The sequence below is a fragment of the Tupaia chinensis genome, unplaced genomic scaffold (genome assembly GCF_000334495.1).
Source record: "Tupaia chinensis unplaced genomic scaffold, TupChi_1.0 Scaffold000185_1, whole genome shotgun sequence".
NCBI lineage: Eukaryota > Metazoa > Chordata > Mammalia > Scandentia > Tupaiidae > Tupaia > Tupaia belangeri.
Window position 1 is genome coordinate 2,675,031 of NW_006159660.1, and position 23,851 is coordinate 2,698,881.

Below are 23,851 nucleotides of genomic sequence, written 5' to 3' on the forward strand. Positions count from 1 at the left end.
TCAAAGCGAATGCACAGAGAAAAACAGATGTTCGCTCTTTTAAAGTACACAGAATGATCATATTTAGGTAAGTGTCAAATCCCTGTTATTGTGAAACTGCTTAGAGTTAAAGGGATTATCCTCAAGTGTACCCCAGGATTGGGCAGCCAAATAATTACCCATAAATTTTCAGGTACTGAACACCTGCTCTAGATCTTCTTGCAGGCAATTAAGAAAGAAAATAGATGTCTAAAGAAAGCTTTTTCCTTAATCTGTTACTTTAATTTCCCAAGTGATTCATCAGTAGCATCCTCTCCAGGCTGGGAAGCTGCTGTCACCTGTGTTGCGTTCTGATGATCTAATTCTGAGACCAGAAAATTAAGGAAAGCTACAGTGTCCACAGGGGGACTGAAATGATCTCCAAGCCTGGTTTCATAGAGTAACCAAAGCCAACCCAAAGGGAACTGGGATTGGTCTGGAGGTAAGGTAGAATGCCCCATCTAGTCTGTACATCTTTCCTTTAGCCTTTGAGACACCGGGCAAGGGCCCTTTAAGGAACCTGTCCTGGTTAGCTCTGCCCAGATTGGATTCCGCTGCCTCATGACTTTTCTGATGCTGTCAGGGTCTTCATGCTGTCCAGCATCCCCTGCGCAGCCAAGACCCTCACACCTGCGCTTCTCCCAGCTTTCAGCATAGCTCAGACTTTTGCCCAAGTGTCACCTTTCCAAACAAAGAAGCTTCCCTGACCATGCTTTAAAGGACCCCCACCCGAGTGTCACTATCCACTACAGTTCAAGTTCCACGAGAGCAGGTCTGTCTGATTCCTTTGCTGTTACATTTCTGGTGCCTCTTAAAGTATACGATAGTATAGTGGGCAGCCAGTAACTATCCAGTGAATGAAGGAGTCAATTCCTTGTTACCCTTCTCAAATCTAAGGTCCTCGAGGGGAAATGCAGCCTTCCCAGAGTCATCTCTACATCCCATGTGGCACGGGGCCAGGTACAGAGAGTGCTGAGATCATTTATTAAATATGTACAACAGCTTGGACAGGTAAGGCCGAGTCGTGCTTCAGTGACCCGTTGTCTTGGAGGTTAGATAAGCCAGTGGAACGAGTCCTTAAGATCCCTTTGATTAAAGTGGGTGATGTTGAAATAGAAAGCTTGAATCGCTAAGGTAGAGTGGCCCCCTTAATACATTTAATTGGAATATCGTTTCAATTCCATCTGCAATGTCAGGCTTAGCTGTTCCTTTTTATCAAACAGTCCATCTAGACCAGTAAGCAAGAGGACTCCGGTGGTAGGGGTAGCTTTAATCCAGATAATGCTAATACATTATTCATGCCAGTGTGATTAATGGTCTTTGAGATCTTATCTCCATCATCACAGGCAGATATGTATTGATAAACCTCTATGCTTTCAGCAATATGCTCAATTATGTAAGGCTAGCTCAGAGTCAGAAAGAAATGTTGACAATTTACCAACGACTCAATGAATGTGAGGAATTTTAATTTCCACTGAGGCCCCCCTCACCACCCCTGAAAAAAAAAAATGTCTTGTTTTAAAACTGTAGAATGGCTGAGATATTCCTTAAAGTGACTTGCCCAAGGCAACCTCACTCATTAATGGCGAAGACGAGCTTAGTTTTCACTTGGCTCTTCATTCTGCCTTGGAAGCTCAGGCTCATTTATTCCTTTTTATTGAGCACCCACCATGCTCAGCATACAAGGCCAGACAGGGCCATTATTGCACAATTCATTGTTCAGCTACTGTTGCCTTATTCTGTGAGCAACCAAGATAAACCGCAGATGTGTCCAGAGCCAAAGACAGTGGGAGCTTTCCTCACATCGTTGTTTATCAGAGGCTTCTGAGGCTCCCTGTGCTTAGCCATTAACAACCACACTTGTCGGTGCTGTTGAACTTTTCCTTGGAAATAGAACGACCACAGCAAAGTCATATCTGGTATCTTCTACGCGAAGCTCTTGGTTTTGTATAGAGTTCCCAAGAAGGTGAAGATAAAGCGAGGAAACATTACAGCCCACACTGCACTGTCCGGTCTGACGCCCACTCACGCACATACCTTGAGTAAACGCCAGCGTACTTTTGCTTTATTGTGACTTGAAATGTTCTTCCCCAGCCTTCGTTCATCCAGTACCCACTCATCCTTTCAAAATGTAGACCACTTCCAAGATAGAAAACTGCTCCCAGAGTACTGCCCTTCAACTAGAATTATGCTGCCAGTTTTACATGTTTTTGTTTTAATTTGCCAGAGAACATGTGTTCTTGCTGGAGAGACACAGAGGAAGCACCCCCACCCCATGGAGCGTGGTCACATCATAGTGCCCTCTCCTCCATGTCTTCCTCCTGTTAGGGTTGTGGACATGCACACACACACGCTCAACATGCTTCTCAAGCCACCAGGTCCGGGCCTCAGGCTGCCCAGCCAGCCACGTGGGATCCAGTTACCTTAACTGCCAGGCTACGGGCTGGCCCTCTCGTGCCCCTTCAAAAGAGCAGGTCCTGAGGTTTTGCTTCACAGCCAGCTGGAATCAGGGGTGGAAGGGAGAAGCTTTGGCATACTTAGGGCAAGTGTTGTCATCAGAGCCAGCTCTTCCTGGGTCCCCACACGTCCATGGTCCATGCCTCATGCTGCAGCTGGGTCTGAGCCTCTCATGCATGGTAAGGATGGAATTTGGCCTTTGCACCATTTATGTCGAACCCACCCAGACTGAAAATGGGGTTGTCCCAGAAGTCTGAGATGGAGGCAGGGGCTAAGTGCAGTGCTGGGCTCCGCACCCTCTGCTGTGGAGAGGGAGTGTGCCTTCTAAACTATCATGAACTGGAAACACACTTGGAATGGGACCATCCTCCCTCCCATGCACAAATGTCATAATGCTTGGCCATCATGTACTATGTAAAATGCAAGAATGCTTCAGAAAGTTCATGGAAAATAAACTTCAAGAATGAGTTTATTTTGATGCCAAAAAATTTTGAAATTCATACATAGCTTTTTTATAATCCCTATTTTTCCACAAACTTTTTTTTTTTTTTTGAGAGAATTTTTGCTATAGGGCACGTGCGCTCGCCAGAGAGACAGAAAGCGAGAAATCACCCCCCGGGGGGATGGCCATGTCGCAATCCCTTCCCCTCCATTCTCCTCTCGCGATCTTGGGCACGCATGCACACATGCCCAGCATGAGTTTAAGCCACTGGGTCCAGGACTCGAACCACGGTCGACGACATGGGAGTCCAGCGACACAGCGATTACGCCAACTGCTGATCCCTCCACAAACTTTTTGAAGACTCTACACACGATTCCAAATAGCTTTTTGGGGGGATCTGTTACTAATTGGGTAATGGAGAATCTGTTACTAATTGGGTAACCACACAAGGTGTTAATAGCAGCATGTAAAAAAATGCTTAAGGAAGCAAAAAAGGTCCTTAGTTCAATTTCTAGTAACTTGGGAAAGCTTTTTGTTTTTTTGTGGGGGTAAATTTGCTAGAGGGTGCAAGTGTTTACCAGAAAGGGGCACAGTCATACCACAATCCCTCCTCCTGTGTTTCTCCCTCTTTTTGGGATTTTGTGCACACACAGCTGCCTTGTTTTTCAAGCTTCTGGGTCTGGAACTTGAACTGTGTGGTTGGCCATTTGGGATCCAGCTCCCTGTACCAGGCTACAGGCTGGCCTTCAGGTGAAATTTTAAAGTAACAAATGTTTTGGGGTAGCTTCTGTTGTGCGCTCAAATTTGGCTCTCTACAAAAGAATTTTCTCCCAGCTTATAAAAGTCATGCAGATTTGGTGGAAGAAACTGGCAGAGTCAGAAGGAAAAGCACAGCAAAAATACCAAAATACCCCACTAGTAGCATTGTGAACTCCTGTCGAGTTTTATAGCTCAATAGTTCTCTAACTCTTGTCAGTCCGAATATTGATGACAACAACAACAAATAGAGCAGAAATTCTTGTCAAGGTAGATGTTAGCAAAAATCATATACTATAAAGCCTCTTGATATCAAACCACTTACATATTTAGTACTAGGCCAAACCAATGTAATCCTTTCCTACACCGTGGAACCTCAGCTGTCATATTCTTTCCAAGTCTTCCTTCTTCCTTCTTCTTGCATACCCCTAGCTCTTTCTGCCATTCATTCCCAAGACATGATTTGCAGGCGTTGTGCTTTCCTTAGACTTCAAAATATGGAACATTCAAGTCTAGATGTGTATTACAGTCTCTTGTCAGGCTGGGGTGAAAGACCATGAGAACCAGGCTGGCTGGCCTGTTGTCTTTTCGGGTCTGTTGCTGAACGACACGTGGCTCTTCTGTGCGTGACTGTGTGACTCACCCCGTCCGTGACTCAGTCCACAACGTCTGAGCTGCGGTGTCTGCACCATGTTTAAGTGAGAGGCGTCTGCTTCTCCTTGTGCCCTCCGTCGCTGGACAGTGTCCAACGGCTGTGAAGGTCTCTCAGCACTTCCCTCAATTTCTGTACTTACTGCATCGTGACCACAGAGCACACTGGGACCCGTACTGGGATAAAGCGCTGGGGAACTATGGTGTCTTTTGTACTTTCTTGCAGGATCATCACTTGAGCAGCCAGTCATTCAGGAAAGTTGTAGCTTGTGTGATCATTGCTTATTCTCTTCAGAGTCATCCTGGCACTTTTTGTCTTTCTCATTTTTCTTCCTTTAATGCTCTCTCTCTCTGCTGTGGTTGCATGTGGACCTCTCTCTGTTTCAGAACCAAGCACGGGCTCAGTGGCAGCAATCGAGTGATAGTCAGACCTAAATAAATGCTCAGGAGATTTCATTGAGTCAGACAAACTATGAGAAAATGCCCAAATTCGCCTGTCCTGAAATGAAGTGTTTGTAACCTAAGAGAGAGATTACGGATGTGTTTGAATCGTAAGAGAATGGTATGTGGCTGGTATATTTGCGATATGCAAATTGTTATTCCAAAGTATTCGGAAAGAATTGACCTCCATAGTTAGATAAGACCATTAAACTCATGCTTAGTGTATTCTTGAAAAGTAGGAAAGAAATTTCCACCTAACACAACTAAGTTATCAGAAATTAACAGGGTTTCATTTAATGAGAATTTGCCATATTGCTAAACTATAATTAAGTTGTTGAGCTAATTAACATATCAGTGTTCGTTCAGAAAATTGGGGGGGAAAAGGTATCTCGCTGAATGCAGCATTAGAATATGCCTGCTCATTCACAAACAGCTTCTTGTGACTTTAGGCAAGTAGCCGTATCTGTGCATAATTTAGATATTACCCAATGCTTTGGCCTTTCTGGGGGCCTCATCTTGGTTAGTCCTTACCCTGCCCAAGGAGGCAGAACATGTAGTAATAAAGAAACCGAGGCTTCCACATAACTGTGAGCCATGGTCGAGCTCCTGGAAGGAGCACTGGAATCTAAATGCAGCCTGTCTTCGAAGCCTCAACTCAGCACCACACTGTACACCATGTATCCGCCAGAGAGACCAGTGGAAAGTCAGTCTGATCATCAGGCTGCTCAGGCTCCCATGATGTTGAAATGAAAACCAAGCACAGACCCTACCAGGGCTGCCCCTGCTGCCTGGCCACACTCTGCTGCCTCTCTCCTCCTTGTGTATAATAGGGCTTTGGCCATGCTGTCCCAGGGCCTCTGCACTTACTAATGTTCTACCTGGAGAGTGTCCATCATGTTGGGCACTTTGCCTTTCATAGAAGAAGAGTTCAAAAAGTGTCTGGCACACGGGAACCAGCAGTTAGCGTAATGGCTATGTCGCTGGACTCCCACGTAGTTGACCGCAGTTCGTGTCCCGGACCCGGTGGCTTAAAACTCACGCCGGGCGCGTGTGCGTGCCCAAGATCCCGAGAGGAGAATGGAGGAGAAGGGATATCGGCGTGACCATCCCCCCTGGGGGGTGATTTCTCACTTTCTGTCGCTATGTCACTCTCTGTCTGCCTGGCGAGCGCACGCGCCCTACAGTGAAAATCTCTCCAAAAAAAAAGGTATCTGGCACATAGCCACTTTGAGCCTCTCCATTACAACAGCCACATCCTCCCTCGACCCCTCAGAAGTGCTTCAAGTAATGGGATCAATAGATGGTGTAATGGTTAGGTCACTGGACTCCCACGCACTCAACCATGGTTCAAGTCCCTGACCCAGCAGCTTAAAACTCATGCTGGGCACATATGCGTGCTTGCCCAAAATCTCAAGAGGAGAATGGAGGAGAAGGGTTTGTGATATGGCCATCCTTCCGGGGGGCAATTTCTTACTTTATGTCTCTCCTACCAGCAGCCACACACGGTCTATAGCAAAAACCTCTCTCAGAAAGAAAAAAAAAAAAAGGTGAGGGAGCTTCAAGCGAGACCATTCAGAAATGGTCCCCAGAGAGTGCTAAGAAGTCCCTTTCTCAGAGACCCTCTTGCTTGGTAAGCAATTAACACTGTGAAAATCAGACCAAAGGATCTACTAGAGAACTTATCAGGTGGCCCTGCAAATAGGCCCAGCTTACTGAGGTAGAGATGTGACTTGGTGTGTCACACAGAGAGTCCCAGCATGTGCTCCTAAGGCTCCTCCAATTTTCAGAGTCCTGCCTTCATTCTGAAACACAGACTAACTGACGAATACCCCAGCGTTCCCCGCGTTCGTGTGTCTCATGCCCAGGTGTACTTTGCCTTTATCTTACCTAATTTGCAGTAACAGTGGCTGAGACTAATTCCGCAGCTGCAAATACCACAGCTGTCATGGAAAGCAGTAATTGCACTCGCTCACGTTACCCTGTTCCTGGGTCAATTTATGCGTAATCTGTTTGCAAGTTCTTTGACTGTGAATAGTAAGGGAACGTAACTTGAAATAATCTAACCAAACACCCTGGAAACATTTGTCCTGAAATGGCTGGGAGGTTTGGGTATGGAAATATTCCCATTTGTGGCAGACATTGAAAGAATGCTTTTCAAAAGCCCGACCCCAGAAGTCCTGACGCTGAGTGAAATATGGGTAATTTTTCTTCGGGGGGAGGATCAATAAAATAACTATTTTCAAAATGACTTTATATTGACGGAAAGGTCAGAAATGCCCTGGGCATTGATCCTGTGTCCATAATCACTTTTGGTTTAGTAAGTTAACCTGCTCTCCAGAGTTGAATGTAAAGAAATCCAGTTCATCATTTAAACAAAATATTTTTCAAGCAGTCGACGTCCTCTTGGCACGCACTGCCTGCAGGAGTCTCACTGGGCCTGCCTGTCTTTGTGTAGGAAGTGGACCTCTACAGAGTGAACAGCCAGGACAAGCTGGGCCTCACCGTGTGCTACCGGACGGACGACGAGGACGACATTGGCATTTATATAAGCGAGGTACAGGGGCTGGTTTTTAGAACTATCACATCAAGACCCAAAGGGTTGCTTTGGTTTTGTGTGTTCTTTTGTGTGCTCACCAGCCTTCCCTGCAGCTCATCAAATAGTCTTGGGAAGACACAGATTCCTTTGTCCCCTTCATCACACTCCGTGGATTCCATCTTGCCATGGGAGTTGAGTTCTCACATCAGCACATAAGGCAGAATTTGCCCCTGAGACGCCTGCAAATCAGCCATAAAATAGAGCCGTTTACATGGTGGTGTGTGTTGAGCCCCGAGGGAACAGCGGGTTCCCGTTTCCCCTCTCTTGATCACGGAGTGGAATGGGGGGAGCAATCACTTAGACTTTTTAAAGTTTGGGTTTTAGTGGAGTGTGTGCTCACGGTGTGTTTTATTCATGATACGGAACAAGTGCACACACGGGGCGAGGGGGGCATATTCGTAACAGGGTCTCCTCCTGGTGCAGCCCCCTTTCCCTGGCACTCTTGCTTCTCAGGCTCTGGTGCACGTGCGCACGCACACACAGGTCTGGCGTGTTTTCAAGCTGACCTGGCGTGAGAACCCATGCTCAGCCACATGGCTCCCAGCACTGCAGTTGGTTTGCCACCAACTGTGCCTCCAGACCTGGCCTGACTGAGTACATCTAATTGAGTTCATAAAAATTAAATGTACCTTATGCGTACTTCTCAAAGTACACGGACAGGAGCCGTTTGGCTCTTCCTAGAGAAGATAGTGCAAAACAGATTATTTTACTGCAGATGCTTGGCCATAAATGCCGATTCTTGCAAGCATAGAAACCTGATTTCGTCAGAGAATAAAAATTCATCGCTACAGGATGAACTAAGGGATGTATCTCGTAGGTTTAATAATTCTCCCTTTAGCTGTGCACCATTCACCAAGCTTAGGCTGATCCAGCATTTGTACAATTTGGGGGCACCCCTCCCTTATTCAGTCCCACTTGTCTCAATTATATTTCAGTTCCAGTGTTATTTTTCAAATTTTAATATCAGCGTTTGGTATAAAATAATTAAGGTATGTTGCTAGTAAACATAATGAAGGGTGTACCCTTTAACCTGTTCTACATCATTGATTTGATTTTAATTACTGTGTGTTCAACAACAGGCAGCTGTGCCTCTCCCCACTGTCCCCCGCCTGCCGTCAGCAGGGCCTGTGCACGCTGCTGGTAACAGCACTGCCATGCAGGGATCCAAGAGCAGGCCCTGGGGAGGGCCGGAAGCCGGTCAGCCCATGGTCGCCCTTGCACGACCCCCAATCGTGTTTGTCTCTGCACAGAACAGACGCATAGGGATAAGCACGACTGTGTGTTAGAATGGCCTTTGGAAATGCTGTTAATTTTCATGTGTGGGTCTGTGCTGAGATGTGGCTGTGTGTTCCAGATCGACCCCAACAGCATTGCAGCCAAGGACGGGCGCATCCGAGAAGGAGACCGCATTATCCAGGTAGGTCCACTTCCCCATGTGCCTGTTGGGGATACAACAGACTGCCTCTTGTAATAGTTCTAGGGTCGAAAATGCAGGGGAGGTTGAAGAGCAGGGATGGCAGCGCCATGTGTGTAGGAAGATTGGATAAGCTAAAGGAATAAGGCCAACTCTGCAGAATAAGGTACAACAGGGAGTAGTGAGGAGTGAGGCGAAGTAGAAGAGATAAGGACTCCTATAGTGAGGGCCTTGCAGAAGGCGACGAGCCGGCTCACCTCGTTTTTAATTCTACATAGGCCAATTGCATGACCTCAGTGAGCCGATCTTGCCAACAGTTTGTATCTTCTGAATCAGAGTAATTCTTATTTAAGATTTCTTTGAAAGTAATATTGGACCAAGCATTTAAAGATGTCCTTAAAATGGGAACATCTTTGGCAAATTTAACAAAATTAAGAAGTCTTTTAAACTTCATGGCTCAACATTTCACTGGAATTACTTTTGAGGTTAACATTTTTACCTTAAGCCCTGTTCTTTCTGGTTCAAATGAGATCATTCATTTCTCTTTCAGCTGTAGCTGAATGTCATGAAAATTGAGAGTCTTGGCTTCATGTCCCCCAGGGTTAGCTTTGTACCTGTTCTCATCGGTATCTTCTCATTTCTGTAACACTATGTTCATGTTTTGCATTAAGTACATCTCTGTGAGCAATTTGGATTTACTTGCTCCACTGATTAATCTGTGGTTCTGCAGCCTTCTGCCAGAACCTCAGCTGTTCAGGGTATTTACCCAGGGGAATGACCAGACCCTAGTCTCTGATGGGTCAGAATCCTTAACATTACTGCCTTTCCCCCATTACTGTAATTTTCCAGTAACTGTTATGATTGGGAATAGCAGTACTGAGAGGTGCCCAGAAAACTGCTTTCTTAGCCCTCCTTGCCTCCACTGTGTCACAGCGATCCCATACCCCTATGGTGATCAGAAGCTATCATCCCCACAGTAGTCTTCCCTTTTAGAGCCTGTTGGGTCACTGGTCTAAGGAGGCAGGGAAAGGCTGCTCGAAAGCTGCTGGGATGTGCAAGCAAACATCCTGTGAGATTTAGGATCAGCAGGTATGGTAGTGAGAATCACGCCCATGTGAACTCTCCCGCCTAAAGAAGTCACAGTGTCACATTGGGGACACAAAAGAGCACGCATAATTCCACCCCCTTCTCAGGCTGCAACTTCCATAAATGTTCACAGCAGACCCATTGCTTTTCCTCCCATATTATCTGGAGAAGTCTATAATAATGCTGACTTGCCCTTCCCTGAATATTAAGTCTGCCTGAGATGCTTAATTGTTCCCAGAACAGCACCATGATTTGTCTCGGCGTCTTCTTCTAGGGTCCTAGCCTGTTCTGGCATGCACCTGCACTTCCCTGTCTCCTCGTAACCTGTGAAGGCTCTCGTAGACCAGACAAGCTGTCAGGCCTTTCCTTCCTAAAGTTGCCGTTCTTTTCAAGCTACCTAGAGGTTCCACGTTCCACCTGTGAGGGGTGACAAACGCAGGAATAAAATAATAGGGAATGACTCAGCACAAGCTTAAGTAAGCTATTGTTTACCAACCCCGCACCTCCAATTTTTTTTTTTTTAATTTTGTAAGATTAATGGGATAGAGGTACAGAACCGTGAAGAGGCTGTGGCTCTTCTCACCAGTGAAGAAAATAAGAACTTTTCATTGCTGATTGCAAGGCCTGAGCTCCAGGTGAGTCCACTTTCTGCAGATGAGACTGGGTCTGGAGTCCTCAAATCAAAACCCCAAGCCCCCAGCCCTGCACACTGGAGCCCCTGTATGGAATGTGAACCTGAAGGTGCTTTGTACTCTGGAAAGCTAATCGAACTTGCTGTGACTCAGAATCCATTTTATGATATGACCATTTAAGGATGGCTGATATCTACCCGGGCCTTTACCCTGCAGGCCCAGCCGGTTCATTAATGCAGGGATCATAATGAAGGAAAAGGAAAGGAAACATAATGGGATGGAAAACCGCAGCCGGGGTCATGACCATCACCATGCTGTTTGACTTCCCCAGGCCTGACAGGCATGCCTGCCTGGATCTGCAGAGGCCTTGTTTATGATGGGGGGCGGGGGGGGGTGGAAATTGCTGTGTCACTAAAGAAAGAAATCTTTACTGATAATAACAACACTTAGTGACCACCTAGTAAGTGCCAGGCCCTGTGTAAAGTACTTTACACACAGGCAAACCTTATCAGGGAACTGACGTTCCCAGAGGCTGAAAAGTCACCCTAAGAGACCCACACAGAGGTCCTAGAGCAGGAGAGATTCAGGCCCAAGTAGTGGGGCTCAGAACCACTGTGTTGTATTAACACTTTTCACGAAAGGGATCATGATCTCAAGTAACACTTTCAGTCCACCCATAATGACTCTAGCAAGGGGCTAGGGGCAGTAGCTCTCCTTAAGGATGAAACCCAAATGAAAAATGAACTAGGTACAGATAGGCATAAAGCTTGCCTGATTTACCGCAGATGGCAACATCAAAGTTCAAGGGAAACTTATACAAATACTGTCTCATCTTGGGTCCGCAGGCTTTTTCTTTTTTGGGGGGGGTGGTGCAGAGGTTTTTGCTATAGGGTGTGTGCACTCGCCAGACAGACAGAGACACAGAAAGCGAGAAATCACCCCCCCCAGGGGGGATGGGCACGCCGCAATGCCTTCTCCTCCATTCTCCTCTCGGGATCTTGGGCACACACGCACATGCGCCCAGCATGAGTTTTAAGCCACCGGGTCGGGGACGCAAACCACGATCGACTACGTAGCAGTCCAGCAACATAGCCATTATGCTAACTGCTGGTCCCCGCAGGTTTTTTCTTAAAGAGCCACATAATTGTTTGACTTGGGTGGCATACAGTCTCTGTGGCAATGGCTCATCGTAGTGCCTCTGTAGTGCAAAAACAACCATAGACAGCATGTGAACAAATGGGCATGTCCTGTTAAGCTTTAAGAAACAATGGGACCATCAGTTAGCATAATGGCTATGTCACTGGATTCCCACGTAGTGGACCGCATTTCAAGTCCCAGACCCGGCGGCTTAAATTCACGCTGGGCACGTGTGCATGCGTGCCCAAGATCCCGAGAGGAGAACGGAGGAGAAGGGATTGCGGTGTGGCCATCTCCCCGGGGGGTGATTTCTCGCTTTCTATTTCTCTGTCTGTCTCTGTCTGTCTGGTGAGTGCATGCGCCCTATAGCGAAAACCTCTCCAAAAAAAAAAAGAAAGAAACAACACACAGCAGGGCCATGGGCCATAGGTGGTCAACCTCCAGAGAGTCTGGTCTTTTTAAGGGTAAGGAAGGTAAGGGCCTGGTCGAAGTAATTAATGTCTTTATCCAAGTCAGCTAATTTTAGTGAGCCAACATTTTTTTTTATTCAGGAAGAATTCTTCCTATACTTCAAATGGTTTTTCTTTGAGGCTTACTAAGCTTGTGTTTTGGCCAGAAAGCAGGATGCATGGCTAGAACTATCCGTCTTCCACAAGGATGGCCTGTTTCCTAAAAGGAGGTGACATGGACAAGGGAGTTTCACCCTGTCAAAAAAAAAGATGAACAATAGAAACTTCCCCAGATATGGCGTAGGGTCCAGGGTCTCTAATGTGAGGATGGGGTGGGTTTCTGACCTACAGTAAAGTATCAGGCAGATATCAATTTGATTATTCCTAAAGGGAGCCCTAGAAATATTTTCTCCCAAAGTAATGTGTTTGAAGAAAAAGGAAACTCTTCTGAGGTATGGTTTGACTACTGTTTTCCCCAGCTGGACGAGGGTTGGATGGATGACGACAGGAATGACTTTCTGGATGACCTGCACATGGACATGTTGGAGGAACAGCATCACCAAGCCATGCAGTTCACAGCCAGCGTGCTCCAGCAGGTAATGCCCCACGGGCCATTCCACAGCCTACTGGGCAGTGGGAGTCTCTGTTTCCTCTGTGTCCTTTCATGATGCCAAAGAATGCCAGAAAATAACCTAAGTGCTTCTCTATTTGAGCACAAGAGATGCTGAGGCTTAGCTGACCTTCTGATAGATGTGCAAAACAACCATGTGTCAGCATTAAGGTAAATAAGGAGTTGCTTTACTTTTGACAACATGACTTTATTTCCTCCCATTTAATTGGAGCCCTAGAGCTCCCTCTATGCCACTACCATAGTCAGAGTCGTAATAACCCCCTTATGGAGTCCCTTAGTAACTCAGTAAAGCCTCTGTGTGTGTCCTCCTACTCATGCATTTAATAGAATCATTCACTGAGGTAAGGTGACTATTTTTTCCATCTTATTTATTTGACTTTCAAAGCAAGAGTATTACCATATATATAATTTTCTATAGAAAATTTTACATTCTTGGGTAAAATTTCTACCTTCTACCATCCACACCCTTTACTTACAATCTCTGGTATCTACACTTATCTTCCCTACTGCCATATCTTTGGATCTCCCAGTTTCTGTCATAAAGTAGGGATGTACAGTGTTTGTCTTACTTCACTTAGCAGTAAGTTTTCCATATTCAATCACTTAGAGTCAAATGACAAGGTTCTCCTTATTTCTGATGATTAAATAGTTTTTCAGCTAATATATGCCCCTCAATTTCTCAACCCATTCATCAATCCTTGGGCACTTAGGTTGATTCCATGTCTTCACGATTGCAAATGATGCTGAATAAACACGGAAGTGCCAGTGTCCTTTCACCTGAATACCTTCTTATCCTTTGTGTAAATACTGTGGGATTACTAGTTCATATGATGATTCTATTTGTAGGGTTTTGAAGAAACTCCATCTTATTTTCCACAATGTTTATAACAATTTACATCTCCACCAACAGTGATCTCCACTAACAGTATATGACGGCTTCGTTTTCACCACAGCCTCACCAGCAGTTGTTCTTTATTTTTTGTTTATTCTAACCATTCTGAGGTTCAGTGATACTTCGTCATAGTTTTGATCTGTACTTCTTATGAGAGATGTGGAGGGCCAGTTGGTGATGTAGTGGTTAATGCCAGGTGCACTTGCATTCATAGCCAAAATCCTAAAAGGAGGATGGAGGAGAAGGCATTGTAGCATGCCATCCTCCCAGTGGGTACTTTGTCATTCTCTGTTTCTCTGGGAGTGCTAATGCTCTGTAGCCAAAAAAAAAAAAAAAAAAAGGTCAAACATTATTTAATATGCATTTTGGCCATGGCCATTTCTATGTCTTCCTTAGAGAGTTGTGTACCACATTTGCCCATTTTTAAATTAGATCTTTTTTTGTGGGGAACTGCTTGAGTTCCCTATATATACCTGTTATCAATCCCTTGTATGAAGCATAGCTTGCAAACTCTTTTCCCATTTTGTGGGTTGTAGCTTCAATTTATTGGTTGTATCTTCACTCTATTGTTCCTTTGCTGTGCAGAAGCTTTCTCGTTTTATATACCACCTGTCTATTTTAGGAATTATTGCCTATGCTGTATGGGGTGTTATTTAATAAATCCTTGCGCACTGCAATGTTTTCAAGAGTTTCCCGTTTTTTTTTAAGAGGTTGTTGCTATAGGGCGCATGTGCTCGCCAGACAGACAGACACAGAAAGTGAGAAATCACCCCCCAGGGGGGATGGCCATGCCGCAGTCCCTTCTCCTCCATTCTCCTCTCGGGTTCTTGGGCACGCACACACATGCACTCGGCGTGAGTTTTAAGCCACCGGGTCCGGGACGTGAATCACGGTCAACTACATGAGAGTCTAGTGATATAGCCATTACGCTAACTACTGGTCCATTCCCTGTGTTTTCTAATAGTAGTTTTATAGTTTGAGGCTTTACATTTAAAGTTTCATGAATTTTGAGTTTTGTGTTTTATTAATGGTGAGAGATGAGTGGTCCTGTTTTATTTTTCTGCAGATGAATATCCAAGTTTTCCCAGCACCACTTGCTGAAAAGACTTTCTTTTCTCCATTGCATTGTTGTGTGCCCTTGGTCAAAGATCAGTTGGTTGTATGTTTCCAGTTTATTTCTGGATTCTGTATTCCACTGGTCTGTCAATATCATCCTGTTTTGATTATGCTTTGTAGTATATGTTTGGATGTCAAATAGTGAGATATATTCTATTCTTTTTGTACAGGTGCCTTGGCAATATGGGGCATTTATGGCTCCAGATAAAATTTATGAAAATGTTATTGGTAATTTAATTGGAATCACATAAAAATGTAGGTAGAACTGATATTTTGATTATATTCTTGCAATCCAAGAGCATGGGATTTATTTCCATTTTTGTGTATAATAGTTCACTTCTTCACTTTGCCTTCCAGCAATCTTTCAAAGCTTTGGTTTTGTTTATTTCTAGGTAGTGTGAGTAGGGCTCTGATAAATGGGATTGCTTTCTTCAATTCTGCCTCAGTTTCTTAAGTGTTGGATTGCAGCTTGGCCATCCTGGGGGGGGGGGGGCGGCGGAGGTAATTTTTCACTGTTTCTCTTTCTCTAGCGACCACACATGCCCTACAGCAAAACTCTTTCCAAAAATAATTGTTGAATAAAAGTGCTATAGAGGAACTAGCAGGTGGTACGTGGTTGAGGCTCTGGACTCCCATGTAGCAAACCACAGTTTGAGTCCTGGGCCTGGCAGCTTAAGCTCACACCGGGCATGTGTGTGCCCAAAATCCTGAGAGGAGAAAGAAGAAAGAAGGGATTGACGTGTAGCCATCCCCCAGGGGGGTGATTTCTCCCTGTCTATCCAGCAAGAACATGCACCCTAAGGTAAAATCTCTATTTAAAAAAAATAAAATTAAAAAAAAAAAATAGGTTCTTGTATATTTATTTTGTATCCTGCCACTTTACTGAATTTCAGTAAGTAGTTTTAGCGGTTTTTGGTGGATTATTTTGTTTTTTTTTTTCTGTGTGTATAATCATAACATCTGTGAATAAGGACAGTTTAGCTGGTGCTTTTTCTATTTGAATGCCTTTTATTTTACTCCCTTGTATGATTTTGTTGGCCAAGAGTTACAACACTATGCTGGCAAGGTAGTTAAAGTAGATAGTTTTCTCACTAAAAAGTGAAACAAGACAAATCTTTCAACTTTTTCCCCATTCAGCAATGGATTTGCCCTAGATGACTTTTATCATTTTGAGACACATCCCTTGTATACCTATTTTGCCAAGAGTCTTCATCATGAATTGCTGTAGAATTTTATTGAATGCTTTTTCTGCATTTACTGATATGATCATATAACTCTTTTCTTATGGTGATATGATTCATTGCACTATTATTTTGCATATGTTGAACATCCTTGCTCCCCTGAGATACAGCCTACCTGATCATGGTGTATAATCTTAATGCACTGTTAGGTCCGATTTGCTATTATCTTGTGGGCGATTTTTGAATCTGTATTCATCAGGATATTACTCTGTAGTTTATTTATTACATCCTTTTCTGCTGTGGAACTGAGGTGATGGAGGCTTAATCTGGAAAGGTTTTTTCCTTGTTGGGAGATTCTCATTGATTCAATCACATTGCTTGTTACTGGTCACTAGTTATGTCCAGAATTTCTTGGCTTATATTTGTTATGTCTGTTGCAATATATATATATATAAAATATATTATCATTATCATCATGAAAAGATTTTCTCATCAGCTGGAATTGGCTGTCCATTTTCTCTTATATCTCATTGAATTTTGTTATTAAAAATTATATATATATATATATACATAATTTTTTTTCCTAGTGAGCAATAATTGCTAAAATTCCTTCCAAAGACTGCTTTTACTGTGTCCCAAAGATTCTGGAGAGTCATGTGTTTATTACTGTTGGTTTCAATAAATCTTTTTATTTTGGTCTTAATTTCTCGAGGAGTTCTGAAGTTACTTAGTTTTTTTTTCTCCCATATTTTTGAGGACTTTGAGTTCAAGTTTGATTCCATTGTCATCAGAAAAGATCCTAGATGTCATAATTTCTAAAGGCTTGTTTTGTGCCCAATCTTAGAAAAAGTTGTATGCGAGGATAGGAAAAAAGGTCCAGTTGCTTTATGATGTCAATTAACACTTGTCTTGTTCTGTCTAGAGGACCTGTGCAATGGTGACAGTGGAGTCTCCAGTTACAGAAGATCTCTGTCTTATATATATATTTGGATGCCCTGGTGTTGGGTACATGAATTGTTTATCTTCTTGATGAGTTCATCCTTTTAATACTATATGATTCCAGTATCAGGACTCTAGTTTTTGGTTTCTTTTCCATCCCTTCACTTTGTCTGTGTATGTCCTTGAGTTGTGTTTCTTACAGGCAATATATAAGGAGTTCCTATATTTTAATCCATTCAGTTCATCTGTGTCCTTTAAATGGGGCATTTAGTCTATTGTTTGATTGTTGAATTTAAGGTTTGACATTAATATTAATATGCTCAGCTTTATCCCTGTCAATCATTTTTTAAATTGATTTGTCTGTCTTTCATTTTCCTGGTATAGTATTCCCTCAAGAGCCAGTCTCGTATTGGTGAATTCTGTGACTTTTTGTCTATGTAGGGATAATTTTCCCTTCCCATTTGAAGCATAATCTTCCTAGGCATAGTATTCTTGGCTGAAGGATTTTTTTTTTCCCCATTCAGGATTTTAAATATGTCTTCCCATTCTTTCAGTTGAGAGGTCAGATGTTACTGATCTACTGAAGTAACATTTGTAAGTAACTTGGTGTTTCTCTTGCCATTTTTAGAATATTGTCTTTGATTTTTACCAACTTGGCTATGATGTACCTTAGGATTATCTTACATTGACTCTCCTTTGTGTTCTTTGTATTTCTTGGATTTGGATGTCTGTATGTTATCTCTAGATTTGGGAAGGTTTTAGGTACTTTGTAAAAGAGTTCTACCTTCTGGAATGCTCATTATGTGGATATTTGGCCACTGAATGGTGTCTAGAATTTCCTGTATGTGTCCTATTAATGATTATTTTTCCATTCTGGAGGTCAGACTTTCTTCTGCATGGTCTAATATGTTGATACTTTTGAGGGAAGTTCTGATTTCCTGTGTTGTTTTCTTCATCTCCAGAAGTTCTGTTTGATTCTTTTTTTGGGTGTCTATCTCCTTATGGAAGTCCTCATCATTATCATCATGAAAAGATTTTTCTCATCCGCTGGAATTGGCTGTCCACTTTCTCTTGTATCTCATTGGATTTTGTTATTAATATTTTGAATTCCTTTCTGACATTTCTGTGATTTCTTGTGTTTCTCTGAGGGAGGTTTACTACTTGGTTTTCTTGCATCTCTAAGGGTTCTGAGTTGATTTTTTTTTTTTTTTTTGCTGGCATCAGGACATCTTCTTCTGAATTTTCTTGACAGATTTCTGCAGTTCTATACACCTTCACTTTCCTATGGTGTGTGTTAGCTCCATGTCAGTTTCCCTATTCTTCTGTGGGTGAGAGTGCTAGAATCCATGGTGAGAGTTTTGGATTTTCAGAGCGATTTTCCTCCTTTTTCTCCACCAGAGGAGGAGGTAAGGGAGAAATTCTTCCAGAGTTGCACTATCTTTAGGCAGTTAGTTCCTTTCCTAAAACTCTCTAGCCCCAGTGTGGCTGTGTGCTGAGCTGGGAGTATAGAACATGAGGTTGCACATATCAGGCTGCAGACCCATCCTACCTTGCTCCAGCTGGTTGGGCAGGGGATGGGGCAGCATGCAAGCCAGATAGACAGTCTCTTCCTCTCCAGGGAGGTGAATGTGTTATCCCCAGGACAGAAACAAGGGTAATCAACTAGCTCAAGTATTAACAGACTGAGGTAGCTCTACTTCTCAGACCCTCCACCTAGCCTTCTGTCAAAGACCACTCCTCTCTGAGAAATGTAGCCCTTGCCCTGTCTGACTGCCTCTTCCTCAGGCCTCCCTGACCTTGAATGTTCTTGTGTCATACAGAAGAAGCACGAGGAAGATGGCGGGACCACAGATACAGCCACCATCTTGTCCAACCAGCATGAGAAGGACAGTGGCGTGGGGCGGACAGACGAGAGCACGCGCAACGATGAAAGCTCAGAGCAGGAGAACAACGGCGACGACGCCACGGCCTCTAGCAACCCACTGGCTGGGCAGAGGAAGCTCACCTGCAGCCAGGACACCCTGGGCAGCGGTGACCTGCCCTTCAGCAATGAGTCCTTCATCTCAGCTGACTGCACCGACGCCGACTACCTGGGGATCCCGGTGGATGAGTGCGAGCGCTTCCGCGAGCTGCTGGAGCTCAAGTGCCAGATGAAGAGCACGCACCCCTACAGCCTGTACTACCCCAGCAGCCCCCTGGAGGCTGCCAAGAGCGACCCTGAGAGCGTGGACAAGGAGTTGGAGCTGCTGAACGAGGAGCTGCGCAGCATCGAGCTGGAGTGCCTGAGCATCGTGCGCGCCCACAAGATGCAGCAGCTGAAGGAGCAGTACCGCGAGTCCTGGATGCTGCACAACAGCGGCTTCCGCAACTACAACACCAGCATCGACGTGCGCAGGCACGAGCTCTCGGACATCACCGAGCTCCCCGAGAAATCCGACAAGGACAGCTCAAGCGCCTACAACACCGGGGAGAGCTGCCGCAGCACCCCTCTCACCTTGGAGATCTCCCCCGACAACTCCCTGAGGAGAGCAGCTGAGGGTGTCAGCTGTCCAGGCAGCGAAGGGGCTGTGGGGTCCTCTGAGGCCTGTGGGCCACCCCCGCGGACTCTGCTCTCCATCACGGAAGACCCCGAGATAGGCACCCCTAACTGTAGCCCTGCCGCGAAGGAGCTGGACCTCAGCCAGTCCCAGGAGAGCAGAGAGCGGAGGGCCAGCGACGGGAGCAGGAGTCCCACCCCCAGCCAGAAGGGGGGCAGTGCCTACCTGGCCTCCTACCCGCACTCGCCGTACAAGCACGCGCACATCCCGGCCCACGCGCAGCACTACCAGAGCTACATGCAGCTGATCCAGCAGAAGTCGGCCGTGGAGTACGCGCAGAGCCAGATGAGCCTGGTGAGCATGTGCAAGGACCTCACCTCCTCCCCCGCCTCGGAGCCGCGCATGGAGTGGAAGGTGAAGATCCGCAGCGACGGGACGCGCTACATCACCAAGAGGCCGGTGCGCGACCGCCTGCTGCGGGAGCGCGCGCTCAAGATCCGCGAGGAGCGCAGCGGCATGACCACCGACGACGACGCCATGAGCGAGATGAAGATGGGGCGCTACTGGAGCAAGGAGGAGAGGAAGCAGCACCTGGTGAAGGCCAAGGAGCAGAGGCGCAGGCGCGAGTTCATGATGCAGAGCAGGCTGGATTGTCTGAAGGAGCAGCATGGGGCCGACGACCGGAAGGAGATGAACATCCTCGAACTGAGCCACAAGAAAATGATGAAGAAGAGGAACAAAAAGATCTTTGACAACTGGATGACGATCCAGGAACTCTTAACCCACGGCACGAAATCACCCGACGGCACTAGAGTGTACAATTCGTTCCTATCTGTGACTACTGTATAATCTCACTCCTGCGTTCTGTACATAAGAGACCACTACCACTGGGGTAGAAATCCCTGCCTCGTTCAATGCGGCAAGTTTCTGTACATAGGATAATGCGGCCACCGTGTTTACAGTGCAAGTTTGCAACCCTGCAACGCTGGGTGTCAGAGCTCTATTTTAAGTGGAGGAAAAAAAAATTAAAAAGACACCCTCACTATCTTGGAAGGCAATATTAAACAGCTTTTTTCAAATAGCAATTGTACTTTTTTACTTGTTACCTTTTACATGAAGTGTTTAAATTTCAAAAAGATCTTTTATTAAAGCATACTTTCACAGAATAATTTGTTTAAACTATATTCATATAAAAAGTTAAACACGCCTTTTTTTCCTGCCTAAAACACAAATTCAAACTGCCAGTATGTATTTTTAATGGAACCCTCTTTTATAATGTTCCTTTGCTGAATATGTTTCATGAGTGACCATTGACATATTATTTAGGTCAAGGTTTCAACTCAAAACCACCAACCTTTGTGGTTAGCAATTTAATGCACACAACTAAACCAAGCAGTGTGTCGAGTTGGAATGTACATTTAAACATTTCCTTGGTGAAGGTTCTCAAGAGAGTGTAAAGGTTTTTACCAGCAAAATATCATGCAGCTTTAGGGACGTTTAAAGCATGTTTTGCCAATGTTGCAGCCCTGTTGGAAGAATTTGCATGTACAGGAAAGTTGTGGACCGAGACAGCTTGTGGGATTTTAAGTGCTCATCGTAGTAAGTCTTTGCTTTGTAGATTTGACGTTACAAACTTTAACAAGCGCGTTCATGATTAGTTACAAACATTAAGTAAAATGAAGTTAAAATAAATTATTATTTTCCATTTGATATGTTTTGACGTGATTCCTCCTTTTGCAGTGGTGCCTATAAAATAAAAGCCTTTTTGCAGTGTTTACTTTTTTTTCTTGGTTGTAATACATGCTACCTTAAAAAGATTCCAGTCTTTCTAACCCTCTACTGCCATCATTCAGCCTGGAACCGAGTGACAAATGTAAAGCCAAGGTCTAACAGCAGTGAGTAAGGAATCAAATTTACCTTGTGATCCTGCATTCGGCCTGCTTGACTTACAGAAAGCTTCAGCTTGGTCCAGTATCCTATAGCAGAACGTATGAGCAAGTTATCCATCATAGATGCAGTTAAACCAGAGAGAGCCCACCATAAGGCCAGGCTGACCTGGGCACACAGGAAAACGTACAGGGAGTAACAACATGCATTCAAATCCGATTCTAGAGCCTCTTATCCCAACTTATTTTTTACATCGCTACCTCGATGTACTTGGTCATAATTACAATGTACTATGAGATTTCCCAAATAGAGTTTAGCAAGTCAACTCCTAAAAGGAATTGAAAGAGACCTTAGAAATCATTATTCTGTCAACAAGCAAGACACCCAAGGAAGCAAAAACTGTAACATAGTTCCTTAGCAAACAAATTGGGGTTTGACTTCAGACACCCCAACACCACATCCTGCAGCTCTTCTCACTCCATACCCATGGACAGGTAGCTCTCAGGTGCACAGTTAACTCAGGTTCAATCCTGTGCCCTGCACCAAAAAATAAAGGCATTTCACCAGCTGACGCCCCGGTGAACATAAACCAGGAAACAAGCCTGCCATGTCTTCCACGAGCCTTGAGCTCCCAGGGCCTGCGCACAAGCATTTCAGGGCCAGCAACTGAGCTGAGCGGTTTTCCTGAGTAATAAGAACTCACAGCTTCTGTTCTCACTTGTGTGAAGCTTAGTGTCCACATTCATAGTACTCGCACTGTAACCATCAGTCTGTCTTCTACTCCTGCTATGTATAGTTGTTTTATTTCCTGGATCCATTTAAGACCCTGATTGAATGGGACCAGCAGTTAGCGTAATGGCTATGTTGCTGGACTCCCATGTAGTCGGCCGCAGTTTGAGTCCCAGACCCGGCGGTTAAAACTCATGCTGGGCACGTGTGCGCCCAAGATCCCGAGAAGAGAATGGAGTAGAAGGGATTGCAGCATGGCCATGCCCCTGGGGGTTGATTTTTCTGTCGTCTTGGTGAGCACACACGCCCTAAAGCAAAAAAAAAACAAAAAAACAAAAACAAAACCCTGATTGATTGAAGGGCCAGAAAGTAGAACAGGGGAATTGCAGTGCTCTGTAACGCTGACGTGCATGCAGACATTCTAGGTTCGCATCCAGAGATTTCTCTGAATACATCAAGGGCATGCACGCCTGTGCTGTGAGCTAACTGAAGGTGGGCTGGACCATGGTGTCAGGACCTCATTAGGAATTCTCATTCTCTCTCTCTGTGTCTCTCTCTCTTGCATGTGGAAAAAAGGGAGGGAGGGAAGGAAACTTTTTTTAAAAAAGAATCCTATTAAAGCTATGAATTCTCTTTGCATAGAAATGTACTTATAATGAATAACACATTAATATAATTTTGAATAAATCCTGCCCCCCCCAAGTCCAATGATGGACCCCTACTGATGGTTTAAGGACCCCAAGTTTAGACCAACTCTATGAGGTCTTTATTATTTAAAGAACTATTTTTAATTTTACTTTTTATTTTGACCAGACAGTGACACAGAGAGAGGGAGGGAAGGAAAGTGAGAAAGCAAGCCCCCAGGTCCAGAATTCAAAATGTGGTCGGCCATGTGGGAGTCCAGACCCTTAACCGCCACACTATCTGCCAGCCCCCATGGGTTTACTTTTCAACCTTTCTCCCCCAGTTATATCTTACAGCATTATTTTATTTCAATGCCCACTTTCAATAGCCAAGAATGCTCTTTCTTCCTACTAAAACCACATTGTCCAAGGCAGGCATCGAGGAACCACTAAAACCTCTTCTCTTTCCATTGTTAGGCTAATGGTCCCCCCCACCACCACAGCTAAATTAATTTGGGAACTAAGGGTACAGATTCCTCATTCCTCAGAGCAGCCACTCCACTGATTAGATGACTCAGATTTCAACTAATTCTAAAATAAAAAGGATAGGAAATGAGAATTTACTGACCATTTATAGCTACACTGCCAAATAGATTAACCACTAGCCATTTCATACTTAAGATATGGTCAGTTCACATTAAGATGGTTTGCAAAAGGCTTACTATTTTTAAGAAATATTTCAAAACTTTTTATACATTCTGAAATGACCATATCTAGGAACCAGCAGATGGCATAATTCTTACATCACTGGACTCCCATGTAGTTGGTTGCGGTTCAAGTTCTAGATACAGTGGCTTAAAACTCAGGCCGAGCGCATATGTGTATGTGTTCAAAATCTCGAGGAGAATGAAGAAGGGATTGTGATGTGGCCATCCCCCCGGGGAGGAATTTCTCACTTTCTCTCTCTCTGGCAAGCACATGCACCCTATAACTACAACAGATCATATTTTATATATATCGGGCTAAAAGTTTCACCATTTATTTATTTTAGAGAGGTTCTGTTTGTCTGTCTTCAGCTGTAAGGCATGCATGCTCACAGGAGAAACTGAGACAGAGACAGCATGAGAAATCACCCCACAGAGTGGATGGCCACACCACAATCCCTTCTCCATTCTCCTTTTGAGATTTTTGGGTGCACACACACACACACACACACACACACACATACACACACACA

The 23,851-nt window shown here is 44.6% G+C and overlaps 1 protein-coding gene across 1 annotated transcript in view; it reads left to right on the top strand.

Annotated features, from left to right (window-relative positions):
* The window catches only part of PDZRN3 (PDZ domain containing ring finger 3), a 300,496-nt gene extending 279,413 nt beyond the window's left edge, over positions 1-21,083 (top strand). The window contains 5 exon segments of the mRNA XM_027771128.1: positions 7,221-7,319; positions 8,716-8,778; positions 10,395-10,496; positions 12,559-12,675; positions 18,659-21,083. Of these exon segments, the coding sequence (XP_027626929.1) occupies positions 7,221-7,319; positions 8,716-8,778; positions 10,395-10,496; positions 12,559-12,675; positions 18,659-20,224 (1,947 nt within the window). The 3' untranslated portion in view covers positions 20,225-21,083.
* The last annotated feature ends 2,768 nt before the right edge of the window (positions 21,084-23,851 follow it).